The sequence below is a fragment of the Squalius cephalus genome, assembly GCF_949319135.1.
Source record: "Squalius cephalus genome assembly, chromosome: 16".
Taxonomy (NCBI): domain Eukaryota; kingdom Metazoa; phylum Chordata; class Actinopteri; order Cypriniformes; family Leuciscidae; genus Squalius; species Squalius cephalus.
In genome coordinates, this window is record NC_137137.1 from 33039533 (window position 1) to 33065592 (window position 26060).

At 37.0% G+C, this 26060-nt stretch overlaps 1 protein-coding gene across 9 annotated transcripts in view; it reads right to left on the reverse strand.

Annotated features, from left to right (window-relative positions):
* Positions 1–7766: 7766 nt before the first annotated feature.
* The window catches only part of dbnlb (drebrin-like b), a 33189-nt gene continuing 14895 nt past the window's right edge, over positions 7767–26060 (reverse strand). Inside the window, exons 7-15 of one of the 9 annotated variants that reach the window (XM_079896207.1) lie at positions 24943–25094; positions 24432–24486; positions 20200–20265; positions 19465–19579; positions 16369–16461; positions 11517–11588; positions 11197–11300; positions 9494–9572; positions 7767–8321 (exon numbers count right to left, since the gene is read on the reverse strand). In XM_079896207.1, coding sequence (XP_079752333.1) covers positions 8185–8321; positions 9494–9572; positions 11197–11300; positions 11517–11588; positions 16369–16461; positions 19465–19579; positions 20200–20265; positions 24432–24486; positions 24943–25094 — 873 coding nt within the window. In that variant the 3' untranslated portion in view covers positions 7767–8184. Of the gene's footprint in view, positions 8322–9493; positions 9573–11196; positions 11301–11516; positions 11589–16368; positions 16462–19464; positions 19580–20199; positions 20268–24430; positions 24487–24942; positions 25095–26060 lie in introns of all 9 variants that reach the window. The other 8 variants (XM_079896215.1, XM_079896208.1, XM_079896209.1 and 5 more) reach the window with 8 other exon arrangements.

The following is a 26060-nucleotide window of genomic DNA, read 5'->3' on the forward strand; positions in this document are numbered from 1 at the left end:
AAAGAAAGATAGGCTGTACCGAGTCTTTCCGGAAAAACCCGAGCGTCTGGAGGCGGGCCGTGTGGGCGAAGCCAGAGCCATAGAGAGAATCCGTCGATCTGGGCTTTGTTTATAAAACATTCATCGTCGAAATGCAGGGAACAAACAGCATCCACTGTTCCTAACGCTGGGTTCTTTGGGAAGCTTTCCCTCACATCCAAAAACACACTTTGGAGACACTATGCAGCGCTGCCGATGATTTCCTGTTGAAGCGCGTTGATGTGCGCGGTCTCGCTCTCCTCTGGTCGACGTGTGCGCGGTCTCGCTCTCCTCTGGTCGACGTGTGCGCGGTCTCGCTCTCCTCTGGTCGACGTGTGCGCGGTCTCGCTCTCCTCTGGTCGACGTGTGCGCGGTCTCGCTCTCCTCTGGTCGACGTGTGCGCGGTCTCGCTCTCCTCTGGTCGACGTGTGCGCGGTCTCGCTCTCCTCTGGTCGACGTGTGCGCGGGCGCGCTTTTCCGGGAGAAATGCTCATATAAGGAGTTCCACTCTGGTCTACGTCATTAGATCCACGGTCGAAAAAAAAACAGCCGAAACTTGTACCAACCCGGAAGTAAGATTTTCGGCACAGAAATTCTCCGTTATTCGTCCAAAATATTTTTTAAAAACTTTGGCCATGTTAAGCATGAGAATCCATCTCTTTAACACTGTAAACAACTCTGAATACTCCCCCCTTTAGTACTGAGAAGCGGCTTTATGGGTGTTTGAGCACAAAATCTGCGGGAATGAGTAAAATTATGCACAATACTCGCAATCCCACGGCGAAACTCAAGCCCTGTTACACTAACAATATTCATCCGGAGCAAATGAAAGGAGTGAGTGAGTAGAGGCGGGTTTGTGTGTCACGCGCTGTCGGAGAGATGAGAGAGAGAGAGAGAGCAGCTGGTATTGTGTCTATTCTGCAGAAAATGAGTATTGGAAGCGTCTCAGGTATTTCAGTATCGATATGTATTGAAAAATCGATATTTTTGACAACACCACATTGCACTTAAAAGACTACAGTTGAAAAATGTATATATTAAATATGAAATTGAACCCGACTAAAGTGTCTAGTAGGAGTGACTGCGTTACACTGCTGAAATACACACGCATTTGGCGGGTGTTAATGTCAAGCTTTGCTTTTACCTAAAAAAAAAATCCCTAACTTCTGTCTCATGTTCCTTATTTAGGAAAATAACCAAACTTATGATTTCCATCTGGTGGGCGATCGATCAACCAGGTGAAAAAGGAAGGATCCAAAGGCCAGTAAACAAGCACTCTGAGCACCCTAGCAACTGCATAGCAACCACATAAATCACTAGCATTGTGGCGGCGAATGCTGCGTTGGGGAAGCACCATTCACGTTTTCTTCAGTAAATGGAAAAATCGAGTTTGGAAATATTTCTCATTCTGCAACCCAGTTTTACAGTAGTCCATTGGATTGACTAATACATTTCCTCACGGTGGCGCTCGGCTTTGTCGAAACATCCAAGTCAGCAAATGAACAGACATTATCACATGCTGACCAGCCTGGGTGCGGAAGGTCACTGAGCGTAATACGATTGCTGACTCGAATCTGAAGCTGGAGGCTAAACGTGGAGTGGGCAGATGACAGAAGAACGTTTACATCGAACGTTTGCGTCAGTGAGTCACTGAAGAAATACTGAAGTCAGAGCTTTGAAGGAGAGTGGAAGAACAGAGATTCAGAGACTGCAGAAATTCCCCGTTTATTCATGTCAGAGAGACAAATAGTGAGAGATACAGAGTCAAAAAGAGGGGTAACAACAAAGAATGAGATGTGGAGGGGTACTGGAGCAGAAAACAGACGTTAAGAGTTAACAAGAAGTGTGACGGGCTGGTAGTTTTGCACTAAAGCTGCAAAGTCTGATTTGACTCATTCTCCAGCAGACGCTGATATGATTTCATCATTTTACAGCATGTTAAGTTAAGTTCACCCATAGACAAATGAGAAAAACAATCAAATGTATTAAATAAAATTATGCCTTTAAGATGATATAAAAAAAGGTACTTTTTTTTACTAGCACTTTTTCAGTGAACATCACAAAACTTCTCAAAATAAAAGAAACAAATTATACTTTTTGATAAGTAATAAATCTGAATGAAAATCTATGAAACCCTAAACTAAATGTATGTGGGTGTTGATCATCATTGAAGGCAATGTTATCATCTGTTAGTTTTGATTGTTAATTTAAATCTAAATCTGAGCGATTTCCAACTTCCAGGTTTAAATACGTCTGTCAACCTCTTATACTAGTACATTGATGACTCATTGGTGTCTCATAATAATTCATGCAATGTAAGCGTTAAAAGTTATTAACCCTTTCATGCATAGTGGCCATGGCCACCACAATGGAAATATATTAAAAAGCCTTTTTCTTGCGTATGCATGAGTTTTGATGGCATAGTTGCACAATGACCCCTGCAGTGAACTCTAGTGCTTCATCCTATACACTGCCACCAAGTGGCAAGCCTTTGTATGTGGACTTTTTTCTCCAAACCAAGATAGCCAAAAGCAGTCAAAAAGGCCAAGTTGATCGGGAATATCCATCCATTCCTTCTAAATTTTTTGTAACATCTAAGGAGTCTTATCATTGTTAAATCTTCCAAGTATTGATTTTAGATTGGGAGGAAATTCTGATTAATCATCTGTCCACTAAACTGGACATCATGCGTACACTAGCTATATTTCAGCTGCAATTCATACCATTACTGTGACTGTTGTTCTTGAAAATACTTCATCTATAGTAACTTTTTTGGCTGTAAATAAATGTATTTGTGTTATTATAGTATGTAACATTACTCATTACATCAAACGAATTAATCTAAACATGTAATGCACATTACTTGTAATGCGTTACTTTACATAATCAGATTACTTTTTAATGTAAAGAGTAAAGTAACGCATAACAAGTAATGTGCATTACATAATCAGATTACGTTTTTGATGTAACGAGTAATGCACATTACTTTACTCGTTACATTAAAAACAATCTGATTATGTAATGCACATTACTTGTAATGTTACTTTACTCGTTATATTAAAAAGTAATCTGATTATGTAATACACATTACTTGTAATGTTACTTTACTCGTTATATTAAAAAGTAATCTGATTATGTAATACACATTACTTGTAATGTTACTTTACTCGTTACATTAAAAAGTAATCTGATAATGTAATGCACATTACTTGTAATGCGTTACTTTACTCGTTACATTAAAAAAGTAATCTGAAATGCACATTACTTGTAATGCGTTAGATTAACATCAAACCTTGCAACATCAAAAAAGTAATTATTTCAGATAATATCTGAAAACACCAATAGATCAGCTGATTACAGTTTGAGGTTCTCTCGCATCTTAACCACGCCCACTTTTGTAGCATTTTTCAAAACTTTGTTGAGAACTGACTGGTGCTGAAACAGGGGGTTTCATGACCCTTTAAGTGTCATAAAGATTTTTCCATTGTAAAATACACATTTTTGTAGTGCAAAAAAGTTGCATCCTCATAAATGCAACATGAAAATGCTTTATAAATTGAAAACGTGTTTATACATCATGATAGCATTGATGTCTTTATTTTTTGCCAATTTAAAAAAAAATATATATATATATATATATATGATTACTGAGAATCAGCATTGAAAAAATGTAAATAAAAAAAGCCAAAAGTTAAATGCTCAGATGCATTACAGTAATGAGAATTTGTTGAGAAAATGTGTTTAATTATGATTAAAATAATGTCAAAAGTCTTTATTGTCCTAAAATTGGTTTTCCTTAAAACAAAACAAAACTTATTTTCATGTTTTAGGCAAAATGTGACCAGAAACAACCACATCATTCATTCATTTTTCGAATGATCTATATAAGCAGCAAATAAGTAATGGACTTTTCTATCACAGTGCAAACAAAAACAATAAATATTCACATAAAGTAGACTGATATGCTGATAGTCTACATTATTACACATAAATATTTATATTTATCATAATTGTCTGCACACTCATTACACAGAAAGTTAACTTTTGGTTAAGCCTATTATATTTACTATGAAGTATTGCCTTATATAGACACACTTCACCTGTGAGAACATTGGATATTACACTCATGTATGGTTATGGTATGAAACGACTAGGCTTTGATTCTGATATTGGTCTAAGATCATAACGCTTATGTTAGGAATTAAATGAGTAACGCATGAACGCACTCATGCTGTGTGTGGTTTTGTGTGACTCGATTCAGAAGTTACATTACTGCAGTGAACAGTTTTACATTGAGTAGGTATTCCAGTTCAGAGAACAAATTTGCTTGTAGTCTCATGAGACATACACAATCGTCAAAATTCTCAGAAACCAGAAATTTCCCAAATTCCTAAAACATGATCAATACAAAACATAAAAGGAACCAATACGTTCCACATCGATCAGCCTATAATTTTTTTTTTTTTTTTTTTCAAAAAATATGTGGGGGGAAATCAGTTTCAAAAACATATTAGGCTATATATATTAACATATTAGGCTATATATTTTTAAAAACTATATTTCCTCAAGAAAATGAGTTTGGAATATGTGACCCTGGACCACAAAACCAGCCACATGTCTCGTGGGTATATTTGTGGCAATAGCCAACAATACATTGTATGGATCAAAATTATAGATTTTTTTTTATGCCAAAAATCATTAGGATATTCAGTAAAGATCATGTTCCATGAAGATATTTAGTAAATTTTCCTACTGTAATAAATATATAAAACATTTATTTTTGTGAGTGAATGCAGCACAATAGTGAACATAAATGCACAACTTTAAAGGAGATTTTCTCAATGTTTCGATTTTTTTGCACCCTCAGATTCCAGATAATAGCTGTATCTCGCCCAAATATTGTCCTATCCTAACAAATATGATAGTTTTGTATTTTATAACTGTATCATATATGTGACCCTGGACCACAAAAAACAATCACATGGGTTAATGTTTGGAAATTGAGATTTATAAATCATCTGAATGAAAGCATCATCAGTGAAAAGCTTATTTATTCAGCTTTCAGATGATGTATAAATATCAATTTCAAAAAATTGACCCACGTGACTGGTTTTGTGGTCCAGGGTCACACGTGAAAAAAAAAAAAAATACAAATAAATGTAGGCTAATTTTATTTAAAGAAAAGGCTTTGCTCAGATGGAAATATAGCTGATGATCATCTTCCAGTACTGACATTATCTCTGGGTCAGCAAGGACTTCCGCTGCCTTTTTTGCAGAAGTGAGTCGATATTTTCCATCAAGACATCTTACTTCCCTTTTCAAAATAAAGTTAATATTATGCTCGACTGCATCATAACTCCATGTCCCACAGTTACCTCTCTCAGCATCTATAAATACCACATCTCAAAGCACTAACAGACTGGATATGGGATAGAAGGTAATAATATGGATGGAAAAAGTGAATAACGTAGAGGGTGTTACGTTATCGTGAAACATCAGTTAAACTTTCAGTTAAAAAACAAGACGATTGTGATCTCTAAAGAAGGGGGAAAAGTACAGTCTCTTTTCTTCTGAAAATGAAACTGGGGGTTATAGAGCAAAAGAGAGAAAAAAAAAAAAAAAATCCCCAAACGGCCATGTTGATTTCGCTTATTCCAGGAAACCCGTTGAGTGTGTGACACACACAGGTCGTAGATCACTACAACTGTGGCTTTGGTCATGTATGACAGGCAAGTTGCGTGAGAAAAATACTCCCTGGTAAAAAAGTGTGTTTGTTGACATTGGAGACCGCAGTTTAAAGTACGCATCATGATCATCGTCATCATCAGCTGTCGCCTTCAGAGAAAAGTGAACCGAAGTTGCATTTTCAGTATTGAGATGCACTAAATAGCTTCGATTATTGAACATAATGATCTGAAACTGTTAATCTGTTCATCTTTTCCACACGGAAAGGGACACTGAATGTGTAATGACCTTCAAAGATGACTTTCAACAGCTAGAAGATGTATATTTGAGATAGTAAAATGAATAAATTGAGTTTCTGTAGCTTATGATCATTTACATCCCTTTGAAAGCTTCACCATTCACTGAAACTGCATGGAAAAACAACGATCATAATAATTAGTGCATTAATCGGAATTACTCCTTTTGTGTTCCACAACAGAGAGAGTCGGGGGATTGGAACAACATGAGGGGAAAAAAATAAAATAATGTTTGGGTCAAATTTCCCTTTAAAAATGAACAATTGTTGATTAGGCTTTTTCTTATGCAAAATACGGTTTTACATTATCTCCTTTCCAATGCAAAATGGGTTTTGAAAGTAGGCAGAATTGTAATGGTGTGATACAGAGCCCCGCTCATGGAAAAATATGTATATTAACAATTCGTTCCCATGATTTACTAAATTGTTTTACTAAATCCTGGCCATGTTGTAATAATCCGTTCCCCTTGTTTTAGTTAAATAAAAATGAGGAAACTAATTCTTTCAACATGGCCATGATTTATTAAAACGAGAATGAATTGTTAATTCATGGCCACAATATTTATGCCAAGTGTCAAATACATATTTCAAGCTCCAAAAAGCATAATACATTTTTTTTTTTTCCTCATTATTCACAATTGATCTTCAGGTCTGAAATGTGTGCATATTCAACGTGCAAAAATGAGATTTGAGAGCTGCAGTTGAGAAGATTTTTAGTAAAAAATTACTTTGTTCCTCACACAAAATGTTTGGGTCGGTAAGATTTTTCTTCGCTGCATTTATTTGATTAAAAATACAACAAAAAAAACAGTAAAATTGTTAAATATCATTAGAATTTAAAACAGCTGTTTTCTATGTGAATATATAGTAAAGTGTAATGTATTCCTGTGATCAAAGCTGAATTTTCAGCATCATTACTCCAGTCTTCAGTGTCACATGATCCTTCAGAAATCATTCTAATATGATGAAAACATTTATGATTATCAATGTTCAAAACTTTTTTTTCAGGATTTTTAAAAAGAAATTCAAAAGAGCAGGTGCTTTTTTAACATTATAAAGGCATTTACGGTCAAATGTCTTTGTTTAATTTAATGCGTACTTTAATAAAGCTTTACATAGGAAGAATATCAAACACCACCAAGCAACAACTTTCCTTCAGCCTTAAAACTCTTTATTTATTTCTTTTAATTGAAGTTACAATGTTGTCCAGACTTGTTAGATTTTGACAATGAGCTCTCGAGAGGAACTACACCGGCGCTGAATGACTTTGAGATGACACAGTTATTTTTTGTTAAAAATGAAACCTCACATTTCCTCAAAAATACTTCTCACACTCTCGTATTGGCACAGCACTGACAGTAAAGTGTGTGAGTGAACTTTCTCTGAGCCTTGGCAAAAACTAAACACCAACCGGGACCCAAAGGCAAAGAGGATGAAAGAACGATGGTTCCCTGAAACCTAAAAATCACAGTATTAATATTCTCCACATTTCAGAGCAGACGGGAAAGCTGAGGTCACATTAAATCATTCACTGCACGTCTAAAATGATATTAACAACCGTAATATTCAAGCCGCATCCGTGATTTTAAACACGTGCCGTATAGAACACAGCAAATAAACTCATTTCATCTACTGATTTCAACACCTGTGCTGTGATCCTCAAGAAAGCAAGGCAGTCGCGCTCGGGCTTGTGGAGAAAAGAAGGCAGAAACCAAGGCAAAAACAGGACCGATGTGTTCGGACTACCACAAACATCTCTGGAACGATACACTGACTAGCACTGAAACGTTCAGAAGGAATGTCTTCAAAAACACTGAGAAAAGGTTCAGACTAAAAGGATATTCGCAAGTCACAGGAATGTCACCACAAGCACTGATTTGATTCGCAGGAATCCGGCATTTAAAGTGGTCGCTTTTCCGGGCGTCTGAACTCAGAGTATTGTTTTTATAAAATTATAACGGCTTGAATTGAAATAAAATGAACAAGACACTACCAATACAGTATGAAATATCAACCTCAGTTTAAATACCCCCCTCCCTGGTCATGTGATCGTCACCCTTTTGGTCCATGATTTTATAGCTTTAGTCTTTCAAATCAAATATAGCGGACCCGTCTGGCTCGTCGAGGGCCACTGATCTGCGGATCGATGCGGTGCGACTCTGACGAGGGGGATACAGTGAGCGGCGCTAGATAACTTCGACGTAATTTGCTGGGAACATCCCGAAATGTCCATCCGGACTGTATCCTCGCCACCAGCCTTCATCGATCATCTCGATGCCTGTGATGATGTCATCCGGGTCAAACGAGATCTCGGTGTCATCAGCTGAGAACACACACACACACACACACACACATTAAAATCAGATTACAGATTAGATTTCATTTAGTCATTTAAAGCACTTCAGTTATGATGCTGATGCACAGCCTTTCAAAGTATACTTTATTTGACAGATTTACATAGTCGCTCGACATATATTTGTATACTCGTTTAAACGACAGTAGTGAGTATCTCTAACCAAGCGCTCATCAATAAAGACGTCTGGTGTCGTTGCGTTGGTGTCCACCTCATCCGATTATTATTTGACAGGCTGCAAATTAACACTCGCCACATACACGTAAGTCCCCCTGTGGTGAAAATCCAGCTTTTAATGTTGTTTATAAGTCTATGTGGTGTTTTTAATGTTGTTTATAAGTCTATGTGGTGTTTTTAATGTGCTTTAAGACAAACCATGTGTAAGTTCATAAGTCGACAGCATTGCTGAGTATTTCCTCCTTAAAACTGCAGTGAACCAAAGACAGTCTCAAAAACACGCTTTGAAATCGCTGGTGTTTCTGACGTCACAAACTACCTTGTAACCAATCAGATCAACGTGTGATCGCCAACCAGTGGATCTCTGAGCTGAGTGAGTGAGTGGAGGCGGGGCTCATTTGCATATTCACAGAACCGAGGCAAGAGTGTCGAGTTACATTCAAACTATTTTAAGAAAAAATAAACGCTTAAATGCATCATTTTGGTGATCAAAGACGAGTTTTTAGGGATAAAATTATTGATGCAGGTGGACTTTAATATTGATCTATTTCGGGTCCTGATTTAGGAAACAAGCACATGAACTGTTGAGTTGTGCTGCTTATAATCAAGCAGTAAAAACGCCCCTTCCTGTCTGTGGATGAGAGTCTGAAACGAGGACTGAAGACATGTTGTCCCGCTCCTCTTCCCAGACGAGAGAGGGGAGGATTTTAGGATGATTTATGACACTTCATTCAACAACGGCAGCTCGCTCTGTGCATCATACGTCATGTGCAGAACTCTACAGTTCTCTCGATCGGGTTAGAGAAGGTTTAAACCACCCCTTATAAACCCAATTAAATTTTAATTGGATTTGGCCAATTCATTCTGTGGTTACATGTGACTTTTTATTCCGACTGTGATTACAATCTGGTAATTAGGGTCCATGTAAAAGCAGCTGGTGGTCATCATGTAAAAGCAACACTCACCGGCTTGGTAGTCGTACAGAGCCCTGGCGCAGACCCCGCGATCTACCGCTGTCTCGTACGTGGTGTTCGGCTCCTCCACCTGTGAAAAATTCACAAATAACACAAGAACACACACATTCAAAATCACATACACTTCACATCCACTTAAAGCGATAGTTCACCCAAAAATTGTAATTCTGTCATTAATTACTCAGACTCATCACGTGCCAAGCCCATATGACTATGGCTCTATAAAATCAGTTTTATGTTTTCTCAAATTCCGTAATTTTCTTTCCCGAATTCATTTTTTTCCATTAAAATTTTTCTGGAATCTGTTTAAATTTAAGACTAAATTTTAATGGTTAAATAAAAATTTAGTAAACAAAAAGCATGTCTAATTAATTAAAATAATGAAATACACAATTAAACATCAATTTATAAAAAGCTGAACAAAAATTACATGTTTAGGGTCCTAATAATGTGGGGGTTTTTCTGGTCAAATTCCATTTTATTTTTACCAAATTCTGCGTTTTGTGTTTTAGGTTTTCTGGATTCCATTTGAATGGTTTAATAAAAGCATGTCTTATTAATTGAATTAATAAAATATAGAGGTAAATTATGTTTTTTTTTGTTTTGTTTTTTTGCGCAAACATAGCACTTGCGTTGCTTAATAAAATTGAGGTTCAACCACGGGAGTCACATGGATTACCTTAACGAGGTCTTCCCTATTGTTCATCATCAAATTATATTCATTGAACATGGATTGGCAGATTGGTACATAAACTGAATCAGGTAATCAAATGTAAAATAACACTGCTGTATAAATTAAATATATATCAATCCTTAGTAAAGTTACAAAAGTTATTTAATCAAGAGCAGTGAGAGATTTTAGTTGTTTGATTAACATTAAAACGCAGACAGCAGGAATATTAGGTGCTGTCACTTTAAGAGCTGCACGGATCCAATATACTGTTACACAAGCGTTTCTTTAGACGTGCGTGCACAAAAACCTTCTCAGTAAGTAGAATTGAGTTCTTTCACGTCTTCTTGCGCTTGAATATTTATATTCACAAGGCTTAAGAACACATGCACAGGATGAGCTTTCGTGACGACGCAGTCTGGCCTGATCAGATCAATCGTTCATGCCGATGAAGTCCTTATTATCAAGCCCTGCTGTATTTTGTACAGATTTAAAACATTTTTTGCAAGTTTTTAATTGTCTTACCCAGAGAAAAATGCTGGAATACAGAAATAAATACTGTTAAATAATCAAAACCATTGCTTTATATCAGCCTTTTTCATGCTATAACCGATTCTGATGGTTGTTCAAAATTGATCAAAAATCGGCCAATAAATATCAGTGGCTCATACATCTGTGCATCTCTAATTAAATTCAATTAAGTTTAAAAAATAAAACATAAATAAATGCAAACATGCATGCCTACACATACACACACAACACAAAGATATGTCCTGCTGATATGTTCTATTGAAACATCCCGTTTCAGTAACAACACTTCAACAAAGGACAGAAAACTTCAAGTGACTTCATGGGTTCTTCAATGCATTTTCCTCATCTCAATTCACAACAGTAATAATAATAATAATAGTGTAAAATAACACTAAACACTCATATAATAGCTTAACATTCACATGTAAGGCTTTGTATCTTCTAGGTTTTACTTTTTGTTGTTGATTAATTCAGAAGTGGTTAGTTCTGGTACCTGTGGTGGTTCCTCATAGATGGCATCTGGTTCCACTACCGCTTCATATTGTGGCTGCTTTTGTTCTACAGGCAGTTCGTAATTATCACTGACCGCTTGTACATCTGCGATATAAAAGACAAGAGAGTGATTATTTGCTGTCTCCTGTAACGGCACACCTTCCCCACAAGGTGGTGCTGACATTCAGCTCAGTGAGTGACACAGATAAGGGCTGATGATGACAGAATGACAAGGAAATGAGACAGCCTAACAGCCAAACAACTGATGGGAGCTGATAATGTGTGTGTGTGTGTGTGTGTATGTGTGTGTGTGAATCCCACCTTCATACTCTGGCTCAGGTTCTGCCTCTGGTTCCACATACTGAGATCTGGGTTGTTCCTCAAAACTGGCCTCTACTCAAAACACACACAACACACACACATGGAAACACCCAGAATCACACACATGCATGGTAACAAGCACACACTGGGAGCGCAGGATCTGTATTCTGACACACAGATGGGTAGAGTCAGAGTTTGAGGGCGGTATGACCAAAATATGTCACTGTACGACTGATGTTTTTTATATCACAGTAACCATATAGATCACAATACAGTTATTTTACAAGAGATCTTCATCTCATTTGAGTGTTTTATTTTTTTATTTGAAGCTTGACAGATGCAAAGTAAAAGACCAGATTATTAATAACAGATGTTTGAAATCACACTTGTGATTAAAAAAAGAAAAGAAGGTTTAATCACATAATAATTCCAAACTGACAAGCCATATTCAAACCCAAGTGGACTATAATTTTCTGATACTGCAGAATAAAGATATAGATATAAAAGATTTTGTGATACAGATTATAAATTACTGTTCAAAAGCTTGGGGTCAAAAACATTTTTTTGGAAAGAAATCAATACTTTTACTCAGCAAGGATGTATTCAATCGACTGAAAGTGACAGTAAAGACATTTATAATATATATATATATATATAAACATTAATCAAAGAATCCTGGATTTTTTTTAATACAGTTTCCATAAAACTATGAAGCAGCACAACTGTTTTCAACACTGATAATAATAATGTTTCTTGATCATCGAATCATCATATTAGAATGATTTCTGAAGGATCATGTGACACTGAAGACTGGAGTAATGATGCTGAAAATTCAGCTTTGATCACAGCAATAAATTATATTTTAAAACATATTAAAGTAGAAAACAGTTGTTTAAGATGGTAATAATATTTCATGACATTACTGTGCCCTGTTGAGCTTAAGGAGTGGTTTCAAAACCATTAAAAAACTCCTACTGGCCCCAAACTTTAACAGTAGTGTACCATCAACAGCCAGCCCTAGTTTGAGTCGATTAATCAGTTTAAAGGGACAGTTCACAGAGAAATGAAAACTGAGTCATTATTTACTCACCTTCATGTCATTCCAAAACTCTATGAATTTCTTCCATGCAACACAAAAGGAGAATTTCTGAAGAATATTCTGGCCAGTGAAAGAGGACTGAGGCTTCAAGCTCCAAAATAACACACAAAAAACGAGCATGCACCATAAAGCATCATAACTAGGCCTGGGAATACACACAAATTTCACAATTCGATTCGATTTCGATTCACAAGCTTGCAATTCGATTCGATTCAATATTGATTATTTTGGATATCAGGATATTATTTGGATAAACAAATCTCTTAACTAATGCTGTAACTATGAGAGTCAGTTGTAGCCGATAGGCTTCATTAGCCTACTATAATATTGAAGGTAAAAATGAACTGATTTGTATACAAACAATTAAATTACACTTTTATTTATTTTTATAATAATAAAGTTATATGAAATATAAACATTTACATGGTGGCTGTCATAAAAACTTGCCAGATTTATTCAAACATGCCTTAAATATTGAAGAACATTAAAAATTATAATGAATATGTAATATGGTGCATATATTTAGCAAAATGCTCCTCTCTAGAGTTAATTTTTCTCGCTGACTAACGAGTTTATGGTCACTGGATGTGCTTTTTCTGAGGTAAATGTGACGTTACATGACATTGTTTACAAGCTGTTTTACTGACATCTTTCCACGGCTGAAACACTGAGCGATTCCATGTGACATGATACGGATTTCGATAAGTTGTCCTCTATCTTTAACACACTTTCAGAAGCTCATTCATGTTTATTTCGCGCTGTAACTGGTGTTATTAATGCGGAAGAGAAGATCATGTGCTTCTCTTGAGCTGAGCCAGAGCGATCTCACGCCACAGCGCCAAAACGCTATTTATGCTTTTGAATTTCGTAAGAAAATGGACGCAATTTGAAATCTGAGACTTTGTTTCATATCAATAGTAACAAAGCACAAAGATTATTGTGATTTATTGGATGGGATGCGCACTACAATGTTCTATTCATTCATAAACTGAGAACAGGATGACTAGCCTAATCGATTCTCGGGATTTAAGAATCGATATCGGATCGTAAAAATGAGAATCGCTTAAAATCGCTATTTTTTTTACCCAGCCCTAATCATGACAATGGTCCATATGACTCGTGCACTATATTCCAAGCCCTTCTTGGCACGCTTGTGGAAATGTAGCGATGCCTAATTCATGAATCATGACCTAACCATTCCTTTGAGTACGATCTTTCCAATTAATCATTTGATCGCATTCGCAAAAGCAGCCAAATGATTCATTTGGTTCTTTATTTCAACTGCTCCCCGTTCACAAGGATCCGTGAAAACGACTAAATCGCTGTATGTCACAACACTACACGCCTATTGAACATGTAATATACATGATGTCACAAATTCATGTTTTTGTAGTTTACATGGAGAGGATAACGGTATTGTTTTCAAAATCCTGCACTATGAAACCTGATTTCAAAAGCTTGCGTTTTCAGGCTCCCAAAACGCCTTTATTATGTAAGTGAACGGCCAAAACGCATAAAAAGTTCAAGTTTTTTTGCTGAAAACAATGAGGTGTAAACGACCCCTCAGGGCCAAATAAGCATGAGACCACAATCCCGTAAAAGCCCCAATGGGAGTGGAAACATCTGCGAGTGAATCACTGATGATGCACAAATTAAAGAGCACAGACGCAGCAGTTCATTTCAGGAACGACCCAGGCTAATTTGCATTGGGCCATAAACAAGCAGAGCCGATGATAATCAGGTGCGGGTGATCTAACAACACAGACGCAGTGGATATAAAAGAAGCAAAAATAACATGGCTTGGCAAATAACACCTTCCTCTGAACACGAGTGGAGAACATCCTCTCTCTTTATCACAATCCTTCCACTATCGCAGCACGTCAAGCGCAAAATGGGTTCAGACATGCTTTTTAAAAACATGCATTGCATAATGGTGCAAATACCATTAGACTGACTACTGCAAACCTTATTAAATCACAAAGCATGACGCATGAATTCTCTCCTCACAATTGCATATGCAATAAACTCAGCCACAAAAATAACCCCGTTCATGCCTAATATTTCACTGCGTGTCTTTAGTAAATCCTGACAGTAGTTTTTAAACGCCAAAGAGTTAGTAAATCTAGCCCTTTTTCTTCTTGATCTCAATACATCTTACATTTAAATCTGTTGCTCGCACAAAACCATCAGAATGTAGGGGTGTAACGATATTCGAACCGAACCGAAAAACCGCGATACACCACCAACGATACGAATCGCGATACTCTCATGCGTACCGAACACGCCCGCCCCGCCCCCATTGGACCTCATGTCTTATGTGTATACAGCGTTGTTGCCTAACCACCATTAACCACATTTAATCGCAATAAGCTCAGTGTTTTGTTACTTTCGAAAATAAGCAAGGTGTAAACTTTCAGATTCTGTCTATTTGATCACGAAATTCAAACATTAAATGTCGTTTTGGCGCTCTTTGATGTGGCGTGACAGATCACCCTACCAGCTCCTCATTTAAAGCGGCAGCGCGGAGCGCGAGTAAACGCGAGCATCTCTTCCTCAGTTACAGAATAAACATGAATGGACACCTGAAGGTATGTTGAAAGATACAGTATACTTACTGAAAGGCATCATAACTCGTGTAATCGCTCAGTCAGTGTTTCAACAGCGGAAATACGTCAATAAAACACTTAGTTTTTCACATAGCTTTATTTACCTCAGGCAAGTCATTCAGTGTCCACAGCTTGTTGGTTTGCTAAGGAAATGAACTCTTTCACTAAATAAATGCACTATATTAGCCTATATATTATATTTTACTTAACCTGTTAATGACATCTTGATTATTTAATGTATGTTTAAAATATCTGTCATGAAAATGACAGCAACTGTGTAAATGATTATATTTCAATAATAAATTAGAGTAAAAACATTATGTTAATGTAAAAACTGCCTTATGTACAGTTTACATGTTTTCATACAATTTGTTACTTGAGTGTTGATTATTATTATTATTATTATTATATCTAAAAATAAATAGCAACTGAATTTAGGCTAAAAGTCTAGGCTCTGTTGTTAAGCTTTAATGTTATAGTAATGTGAAAGTAGGGGCTCCTATTAGCAGATAAATTTTTTTTATCCTTGCGAAACATTTACTTGTAATTTAATTAATTTAAAGACAAGGACACAATTTGTTAATTAAAGCACTGTTTAAAAAAAAAGAAAAGCAATTTTAGCTTTCTAAACCCCCCGCCCCACCTAAATGAACCGAACCGAGACGTCAAAACCGTGGGACGTACCGAACCGTCAGTTTTGTGTATCGTTACACCCCTATCAGAATGACTCCAGGAGACTCGAAATGAAGCGCACGAGGATCGACTACTGCTATGATCCTTTGAAGCTTGAATGTGCCTGTCCTTCATTCACTTGCATTGTAATGAAAAGAGTTGCCATGATACTCTTCAAATATCCACCTTTTGTGTGAGGTGAACTGTTCCTTTAAGTGCACAAGGCAAACACACAGCAAGCTGTTCAGACACGCTCACACACTGAAAATCAAATCCAAAGCCCTTTATATTGAGGTGTAAGGTTGAATGATACAGCAAGCATGAGGAAAGTGAATAGATGTTAGTTGAGAGCGTGAAAGCACCACACAAAGAGGCAGAGAGTGAGCGTGTGTGTGTGTGTGTGAGAGAGAGAGAGCATGGAGATAGATAACACACCAAACCTTTCCCAGTGTGAGATAAGTGTGTGTTTATGTACCTCTGGCTTGTAAAGGTGAGGCCTGACGCACAGGAGAGCGAAATGGCTCTGGGTCACATGACTGCTTGGACAGAAAAGGGCTGTTCAACCGCCCTGAGACACACAGAACAGAGAACGACAAAGAGAGAGAAACCCAAGCTGACAGATGGCTGACGGTGTTAGAGACCACAAACATTGTTTTAGACAGAAGATCTGCAGGGTATTTAATGACAGTGTCGAGTTTCAGACAGACGAACATGGTTGAAATGGCCGGAGAACAACGGGAGAAGGGGAAATACCACAGAACATCCAACATTCAGGAGTTAGCTGTTGCATGCGCTGGAAAATACCTCCTATCTGACAGACGAGGGCATTCCTTAAACGTGTTTGAAAACTACATGAAACTTGACCCACATAGCAATAGGGGAAGCTAAATTTAACATGCAAATACTGTGGCATTTAAATAAAACACTTCCTATAGTGTAAATAGTGCTTGTAGAGATCTTATCAGGACGGCTAATGTGCACACTTCAAATCAAGATTATTTATTTATTATCCGGATGACATATAAAGCTTAATATTTATAACCACTAATCATCTCAGTTTGTATACTCTATAGTTTTATTCTATATATTTATACAGATTCATTACTATACATATTCCTATTTATTAAATATACTGTTATTATATAATAATAATATACTATATATTCAGAGATATATACAGTATATATATATATATATATATATATACAGTGAGGAAAATAAGTATTTGAACACCCTGCTATTTTGCAAGTTCTCCCACTTAGAAATCATGGAGGGGTCTGAAATTGTCATCGTAGGTGCATGTCCACTGTGAGAGACATAATCTAAAAAAAAAAATCCAGAAATCACAATATATGATTTTTTAACTATTTATTTGTATGATACAGCTGCAAATAAGTATTTGAACACATGTCTATCAGCTAGAATTCTGACCCTCAAAGACCTCTTAGTCTGCCTTTAAAATGTCCACCTCCACTCCATTTATTATCCTAAACTAGATGCACCTGTTTGAGGTCGTTAGCTGCATAAAGACACCTGTCCACCCCATACAATTAGTAAGAATCCAACTACTAACATGGCCAAGACCAAAGAGCTGTCCAAAGACACTAGAGACAAAATTGTACACCTCCACAAGGCTGGAAAGGGCTACGGGGAAATTGCCAAGCAGCTTGGTGAAAAAAGGTCCACTGTTGGAGCAATCATTAGAAAATGGAAGAAGCTAAACATGACTGTCAATCTCCCTCGGACTGGGGCTCCATGCAAGATCTCACCTCGTGGGGTCTCAATGATCCTAAGAAAGGTGAGAAATCAGCCCAGAACTACACGGGAGGAGCTGGTCAATGACCTGAAAAGAGCTGGGACCACCGTTTCCAAGGTTACTGTTGGTAATACACTAAGACGTCATGGTTTGAAATCATGCATGGCACGGAAGGTTCCCCTGCTTAAACCAGCACATGTCAAGGCCCGTCTTAAGTTTGCCAATGACCATTTGGATGATCCAGGAGTCATGGGAGAAAGTCATGTGGTCAGATGAGACCAAAATAGAACTTTTTGGTCATAATTCCACTAAACGTGTTTGGAGGAAGAAGAATGATGAGTACCATCCCAAGAACACCATCCCTACTGTGAAGCATGGGGGTGGTAGCATCATGCTTTGGGGGTGTTTTTCTGCACATGGGACAGGCCGACTGCACTGTATTAAGGAGAGGATGACCGGGGCCATGTATTGCAAGATTTTGGGGAACAACCTCCTTCCCTCAGTTAGAGCATTGAAGATGGGTCGAGGCTGGGTCTTCCAACATGACAATGACCCGAAGCACACAGCCAGGATAACCAAGGAGTGGCTCTGTAAGAAGCATATCAAGGTTCTGGCGTGGCCTAGCCAGTCTCCAGACCTAAACCCAATAGAGAATCTTTGGAGGGAGCTCAAACTCCGTGTTTCTCAGTGACAGCCCAGAAACCTGACTGATCTAGAGGAGATCTGTGTGGAGGAGTGGGCCAAAATCCCTCCTGCAGTGTGTGCAAACCTGGTGAAAAACTACAGGAAACGTTTGACCTCTGTAATTGCAAACAAAGGCTACTGTACCAAATATTAACATTGATTTTCTCAGGTGTTCAAATACTTATTTGCAGCTGTATCATACAAATAAATAGTTAAAAAATCATATATTGTGATTTCTGGATTTTTTTTTTTAGATTATGTCTCTCACAGTGGACATGCACCGACGATGACAATTTCAGACCCCTCCATGATTTCCAAGTGGGAGAACTTGCAAAATAGCAGGGTGTTCAAATACTTATTTTCCTCACTGTATATATATATATATATATATATATATATATATAAAATAAAATACTACAAATATAAATACATAGTCATATAATTTAGAGTTATATATTTACAGTTACATTTGCACAGATGTACAACTATATATATTTTAAAAATATATAATACATTTTGTTATATAACAATTACACCCTACAAGTTTGATTAAACCATCAAAATATGTGGCAAATATTACATATATATTTTTTAATATTTTAAATATGAGGGAAGGACAAAACTCTAAACTTGGTTAAGGTGTTTATCTGACAAAATTATGTTGTAAAAAAGGCACACTACAGCTACAGGTTTTATTTTACTATGCAAAAAATAAGTTATTTCATTGGTTCTCTCGTTTTTGATCAGATAAATCATATTTATACAAGCAGATAAATAATATATTTATAGTTAGATATTTATACAAATGTAATACTATATACACTGAAACAGTTTTAAATATATATATATATATATATATAAAATGTAAATACACACTGATATACTTTTAGATTTTTAGATGTTACATTTCTTTATTCTCTTTTTATTCTATTTATTTATTAGTATATATGTTTAAAGTAGCAAAAATAGCATGTCAAAAGTACTTAGGTATGCGTGTACCCAATATATATAAATGAGTAATCAACATAAAATAAATCACTTTTTTTTTTTTTTTTTTACTCATATAGTGTATGCATGTGTGTGTGTGTGTGTGTGTGTGTTGGCTTAAGCATGTGAACAGATAAATGGTACCTGGTTTTGGACTGAGTTGAGAGTTGTCTTTGTTAGAAGTGTTGATTCCCATTTCTCTCTGTTTGAACATTTCTCTGGGATTAACGGAGCGCTGGGAAACGAGAGACGCAGCTTCCTGTTACAAATACACACACACAAACATTAAAAGTAGCCAGCAGTATCACGACTGATAACACTGATGACAGTACATGGAGAAGATAAGAGCCAGGGATCCAAAGTGGTTATATACTGAAAGTGGAAAACAGGAGAACAGCGAGAGAACTAGGCTAAATCCCAATCTACAAACCACCCATCCTAGAGTTTAAGTATGCGTGACTGGCATTATTGCATCCCGAATCTACATAATGTCAAAAAACAGCATGTCAAAAGAATATATAATAGATGTTTACATTGCATCATGCATGCTTTTGTGCTTATATTGCCAAAACAAGCACACTGGTTTTCTGATACGCATTATCAAGATGTAATTTCATTACATTTTAGTATGTTCCAATGCTTCATACTTATAAGTGCGTATTTTACCAGTGGAGAGCAAATGTTTTTACAAACACTGTCCTGACAAATTAGCATTCATGACCGGAACCAACAGGTTTATAAACTGGGATTAAGCCAGAAAAGCTATAAGTCAGACTCAGCAGCAAAGGACACTACCACACTGTATAAAGAAAGAGTTAGAAAGTTAGAAGTCCTTCAGTCCAGGGCCAGAAGAGATGTTTGGTGCTTCCTCACACTCACGTTTGCTTTTTCCACCGACTCTCCACGCTTAAAGGGTTTCTGCGCCGCCTGCTTCTCCTCCTCCTCCTGATGGACAGCAGCACACTTTAACTCTTACATACTTCATTCCATTACAAAACCTAGTTTTGAGGTTTCATATGTCTAATAAGATGCTTTCTTCCAAATTCTAGAGCAGAATTGCATGTATTTTTCACAGAGCTCAGTTAAAAATCCACCTAAGAAGGTGGACAAGAGAAAAGTTGAATATATAAATATACTTAAAGGCATAGTTCACCCCTTTTTCAAAAAAGAAAATTAAAGTCATAATTTACTCACCCTGGTGGTGTTGTAATTCCGTATGCCCTTTTTACTTTTATGGATCACAAAAGGAGAAATAAAACGTCCCGCTCGCGCTTATCCATATAATGGCAGTGAATAGCGACCAGCATTAAGATTTAAAAACTGTTCACTGAATGATCCCATGCAACATGTGACGTATATTCCAAATGTTCTCGGGGTTTACGATAGGATTTAGTGAAAAACAAACCAGAATTTAATGTATTATTTAAGGAAAATCCTGAGCTTGGCCGTTGATCTTCTGTGCCCGACTGCACGTTCGTGAAACTCTATCAGCGCCACAGTTCACTCCGACTCACACAAGTTCAAGATGAATAAAAATGCAACATTAAAAACAATCCATGTCCTTTCTTCTCTGAGGTGGATAGATCTGTTGTGTTCGTCGTAACAAAGTTATTGCTTTCACACCTCAACTGTCATTGCGACTGTCATCAGACAAACAGAGATCCGGTCCGGAGATATTCAACTCAGTGAAGAAACTACACGGATACTTTCTTGGGACATTTCTCGGCATTGTATTTCTTGTTAAGCATTTATTAATCTTGATTTCTCATAACTTGTGTGCTTTTCCTGGGCGACTGCGGTGCTAATTGAGTCTTATTAACGCACAAGAGGATTTTCGTTTATTAATACATTCAAATTTCATTTTTTGTTGTTGTTGTTTTATACCAAATCCTATCGTATACCCCCAGAACACTTGGAATATATATACGTCACATGTCACATGGGATCATTCTGAGAAACTTTTACATCTTTTTAAAAGAATTGATGCAATTATATGGATGAGCGCGAGCGGGACACTTAAAAAAAAAACTGCCTTAGATCAACACCAGGGTGAGTGAATGACGACTTCATTTCCATTTTAGCGTGAGCTATCCCTTTAATACAGTCAATTCAAAAAGGTAAAGATAAAAACAACGAACTAACTAAATATAACTATTTCACCACCCATTTGACAGCGGTGAGAAAACAGGAGTGCAGAAAGCATCTGATCATAGTGTTGTGGATGTGTTTGCACAAGCTCTACAATTCAGCAGTCCAGTCACGTCACGTTTATTTATATAGCACTTTCCACAGTAGGTTGCTTTAAAGCAGCAGCTTTACAGTATTGAACATGAAAAACAGTTAGAATTACAACGTGAGTTTCATTTTTAAAGCGGCTCTTCAGTGTTTATGTTTTATTCGCATCGGACCTTGACGGACCGAACAAAAGAAATGAACCGGATAGGTTTCCATGTCAAAGAAGGCGGAGCCTCAGAGACACACCTACCCATTACATCATCACCACAGACCAATGGCAGTTCGAAGGAGTTTGCCTTTGGCAAGCCGCTTCAAACCCCAAACGTACTTCATTTTGGCCTGACTTTGTTCGAAATGTGTAGTATATGTGGTAATTAGTGTATTTTACTGTTAGCTTAGCAACATGCTAACATCCAACTATACTAAAATCAATTGTGAGTCGAGTCTCCTGAGTGCTTCTCGCTTAGTAGTGTTATTTGTACGACGCATTCGACCATTGGAAATTGATCACAAATTTCCATTACAATTAAAATGGTAAGCACAGCGAATAGCAATGTATGAAGCACAGCTCACACAGAAGTCACTTTAAAACCAAGCAGCTTTCTGCTGGCCAGAGCAGCGAGTTCAAACTGCGTGGGGAAATCTCTCGCTCTCACAGGAAATCACTGGTCATGCTGATTCCTGTTGAAATGACTGGATTTCGCCCACAAAAACTTGCCAATATATATAAATGTGACCATGCCTTTTAAATGCAGCTGCGTACGTATACAGCAAGGCAGCTCACAAGGCTTGTTTACCTCATAAATGAGGGCTTTGCATCAAAACCTGCTGCGATGCTAACCCAGAGAGTATGCTATCGAGGTAGGTAGGTAATACCAGTCGTGATTTCTGATTTAATCAGCTGCGGCCCTTGCAGATCGGGCGCTCGGACCTGTGTGAACTGTGTGAGTCAGTCTCCTGTGCATATGGCCTAAACACAAAACCACAGATGCTGCAGGTCACATATTTCTGTCACAGCGACTCAGCTAAGAGTACATTTTGGAAATGTGGTTTGAAGATTATGAATGTGGACATAGAAGTGTTAAGATGATAACTGAAGAACAGTGGGTTCAGACAACCACACTATGCTGAAAAAAGAGAAGTTGTTGCTGTTGTGGTCTTTGAATTATAGACATTAGGCAGGATGACATGCACTGGTCGAATTGTGACTATGATAATGATTGGCTATAACATGGTTGATATATTTACGTGGCTATTAGTGGGACGGACTGCTTTATGTTCTCTACATGTGAGATTGACAAATAAACACTTTTGGGTAAGTTGCTCTAAAAAGGTAATTATTGCTAGCTACTAATTATTACATCTTGGTTAGATCAATGTACTAATTACTCTCTCGGAAAAGTATTGCATTACTAATTACTTTCTAAATCCCTTATCAACCTCGACCAGCTGAACAAAAGGATAGACATGAAACTGCTTTTTTGATTCTTTCAAATGAATAGTAAAAAAATAGCATACATTATTCTTGATCTGGCCAAAGTATTTAAAGGGAGGTTATATTTTAACACGTTAGATGTAAAATTTTGATGTTAAATCCACTCTTGTTTTATATTAAAGACAGTTATTAAAGTCCCCCTGTGAAAATTCAGCTTTTAATGTTGTTTATATGTCTATGTGGTGTTTTTAATATGCTTTAAGACAAACCATGTGTAAATTCATAAGTCGACAGCATTGCTGAGTATTTCCTCCTTAAAACTGCAGTGAACCAAAGACAGTCTCAAAAACACGCTTTGAAATCGCTGGTGTTTCTGACGTCACAAACTACCTTGTAACCAATCAGATCAACGTGTGATCGTCAACCAGTGGATCTCTGAGCTGAGTGAGTGAGTGGAGGCGGGGCTCATTTGCATATTCATAGAACCGCGTATATATTAAATGAGGCAAGGGTGTCAAGTTATATTCAAGCTATTTTAAGACATGAAGAATTTTTTTTCAAGGAAAAAACATTTAAATATATAATTTTGGTGATCAAAGATGATTTTAAGGGAAAAAAATATTTTCTACAGGGGGACTTTAATTACTTAGTAATGCATTACACCCAACACTGCAAATAAACATGGAGCAATGCGAAAATATAAAGCGTGACATGTTCCAAATAAGTCGAGGTGAGAAAGAAACCTGTACATTTTGCATTGTTCTCAGAATTATGATTTCAAATCGATCTGCTCATGACCATCTAGAGAAACTTCCTGCTTTACGACTGATCAAACAATCAGTGGGTGAATTGTAGCCAGAATAAATTGCTAATCAGATTTGAATGCCTAAAAGTGTTTTCAGAAACAAGAGATTAGAAAATTCACTAAACTTCCAGCTCTTTCTATTTTTATCTAAAAACATTTACCCAGAACATTTGAGTTACAGCTTAAAAAAATCGTAAGTGGGGGAATATTGATGTATTTTAGGTCGTGGAATAAAACGTGAAAGTGTCTTGAGCTTGTGTTCACCACAGACCTTACTTCAGCCATTTAACCCATTCAAAAAACCCACTGACTTCGGGAAGATGAAACCGGAAGTGCTAAAACGCTAACTAAAATGCTGCGTTTTGGCCTACAAAGTGATTTCATACCTGCACCACTCTATATTAGTTTGATTTGAAAGTTAAATCACCTTTCAACAGTCTCCTGATATTGATATATCCAAAGAGTGACAAAAGCAGTCCAGTGTGTTTGTGTGCTAGCATGAAGGCTTCACACATATTGCGGCTTCTCCACAGGAACCGTGTCAGAACATGTTCAGAGTGGCGATATGTGGATTTAAATAACCCAACAGGTGTGTGGGTGTGTGTGTGTGTGTGTGTGTGTGTCTGTGTCGCTTACCCACTGCTGTTTCTGCTGGCCTTGATTATCCACGTCCTGCTTCTGTTGGTACTTTCTATTACACAAACACATTTACACTTAGCAGGCGCTATTCAGCCGGCTCGTAACTTTATATCAAAGTGCAACATGGTTTGAAATTGTAAGATTTTGTAAAAATGAACGGTAAAAATGACCCTTTCTGATCTCATTGATAATCCACCAAAAAATGAAAAGTCTCACTCAACTAAACCCGTGTTGTTCTAAACCTGAATGACTGTCTTTCTTCTGCGTAACACAAAAGAATATATTTTGAAGAATGTTGGCAACCAAACAGTTTCGGGTCCCATTGACTTCCATTGTATTTTTTCTACATATAGTGGAAGTAAAAGGGAACTGAAAATGTTTGGTTACCAACAGTTCCACAGAACAAAGAGAGTCATACAGGTTTGGAACGAGTGAGTAAATGATTTTTGTTTGACCCATCCCTTTAAAAACTCTGAAACACACGAGACGTTTATCTGCGCACACTGACCTCTGTTCATCGATCTCTGACGCTCTCTCTTTGGCTTTCTTGTCCCGTAACTCGGCCTCCTTCACCTCTCGGTCCTTCCTTTCTCTTTCCAGCCGCTGCCTCTCCTCCGATGCCCTTCTCCTCTCCTCCTGGAGACGCTTCTCCTCGTCTTTCTGAGAAAGAGACAAAAGCATTGAGCTAAACAGAAATAGTTTAAATATAAAAGGCAGAATGAGAATATGGCTGTATGATCTTGATCTGTAAACTACTCTTGATTCTCTAAGCAATATATCACACAAGTGCTGTTTTTGTCCCAAATAGCATGAGTGCAAATGTGATATTGATTTTATACAACAGTTCAATAAATAAGAAGATAATATTGTTATATTTTAGACACAATTTTGTCTGTTTTGTTATGGTCTCAGTTTTCATAATGAAAATATTACTTACAAAGCCAGAGCAGAACTGTTGTAACACACAACGGTGTTTCTTTTCTGAATGAATCCGCGTTTGAGCGAATCAATCGGGTGAACTAATGATTCAATGACTCATTTATAAAGAGAGCCATTTACTTCATGCCTGAATGAATCAGCCGTTTGAACGAATCGAATGAATGACTTACTCATTTAGACATTTACCGCCACCTACTGGCAATTTTAGTATCTTATTTAGAGAATCACTTCATAAAAAAACAAAAACAAAAAAAAAAACACATATTTTGGGGACAGTTTGCCCCAATTATTATTATTTTTTTACATTTAGTTGTCTTCATGTCGTTTTAAAGCCTATGACTTTCTGTTGCGGAATATAAAAGAAGATCTTTTGAAGAATGTTGGTAACTGGTTTGGTCTGTAAATATATTTAAATACAAATTCAGATGCAGCTTCTGAATTCAGCCCAAACATTTATGTGTAATAAATCAATTAAATATTACAAAAAGCAGCTTTAGGAAGAAATGTCTATTTGATGCTTTTCTCGTTTCAAACAATAATGACTTTAAATCATCTTTTAGGGGTAATTTATCAGCCAAGTTTGATGTGCGATTAATTTGTGATTAATTAATCGGCACATCACGAAATTAATTAGATAAAAAACTTTAAACGCTTGACAGTCCTACATGAAATAATTCTAAAAAAGAC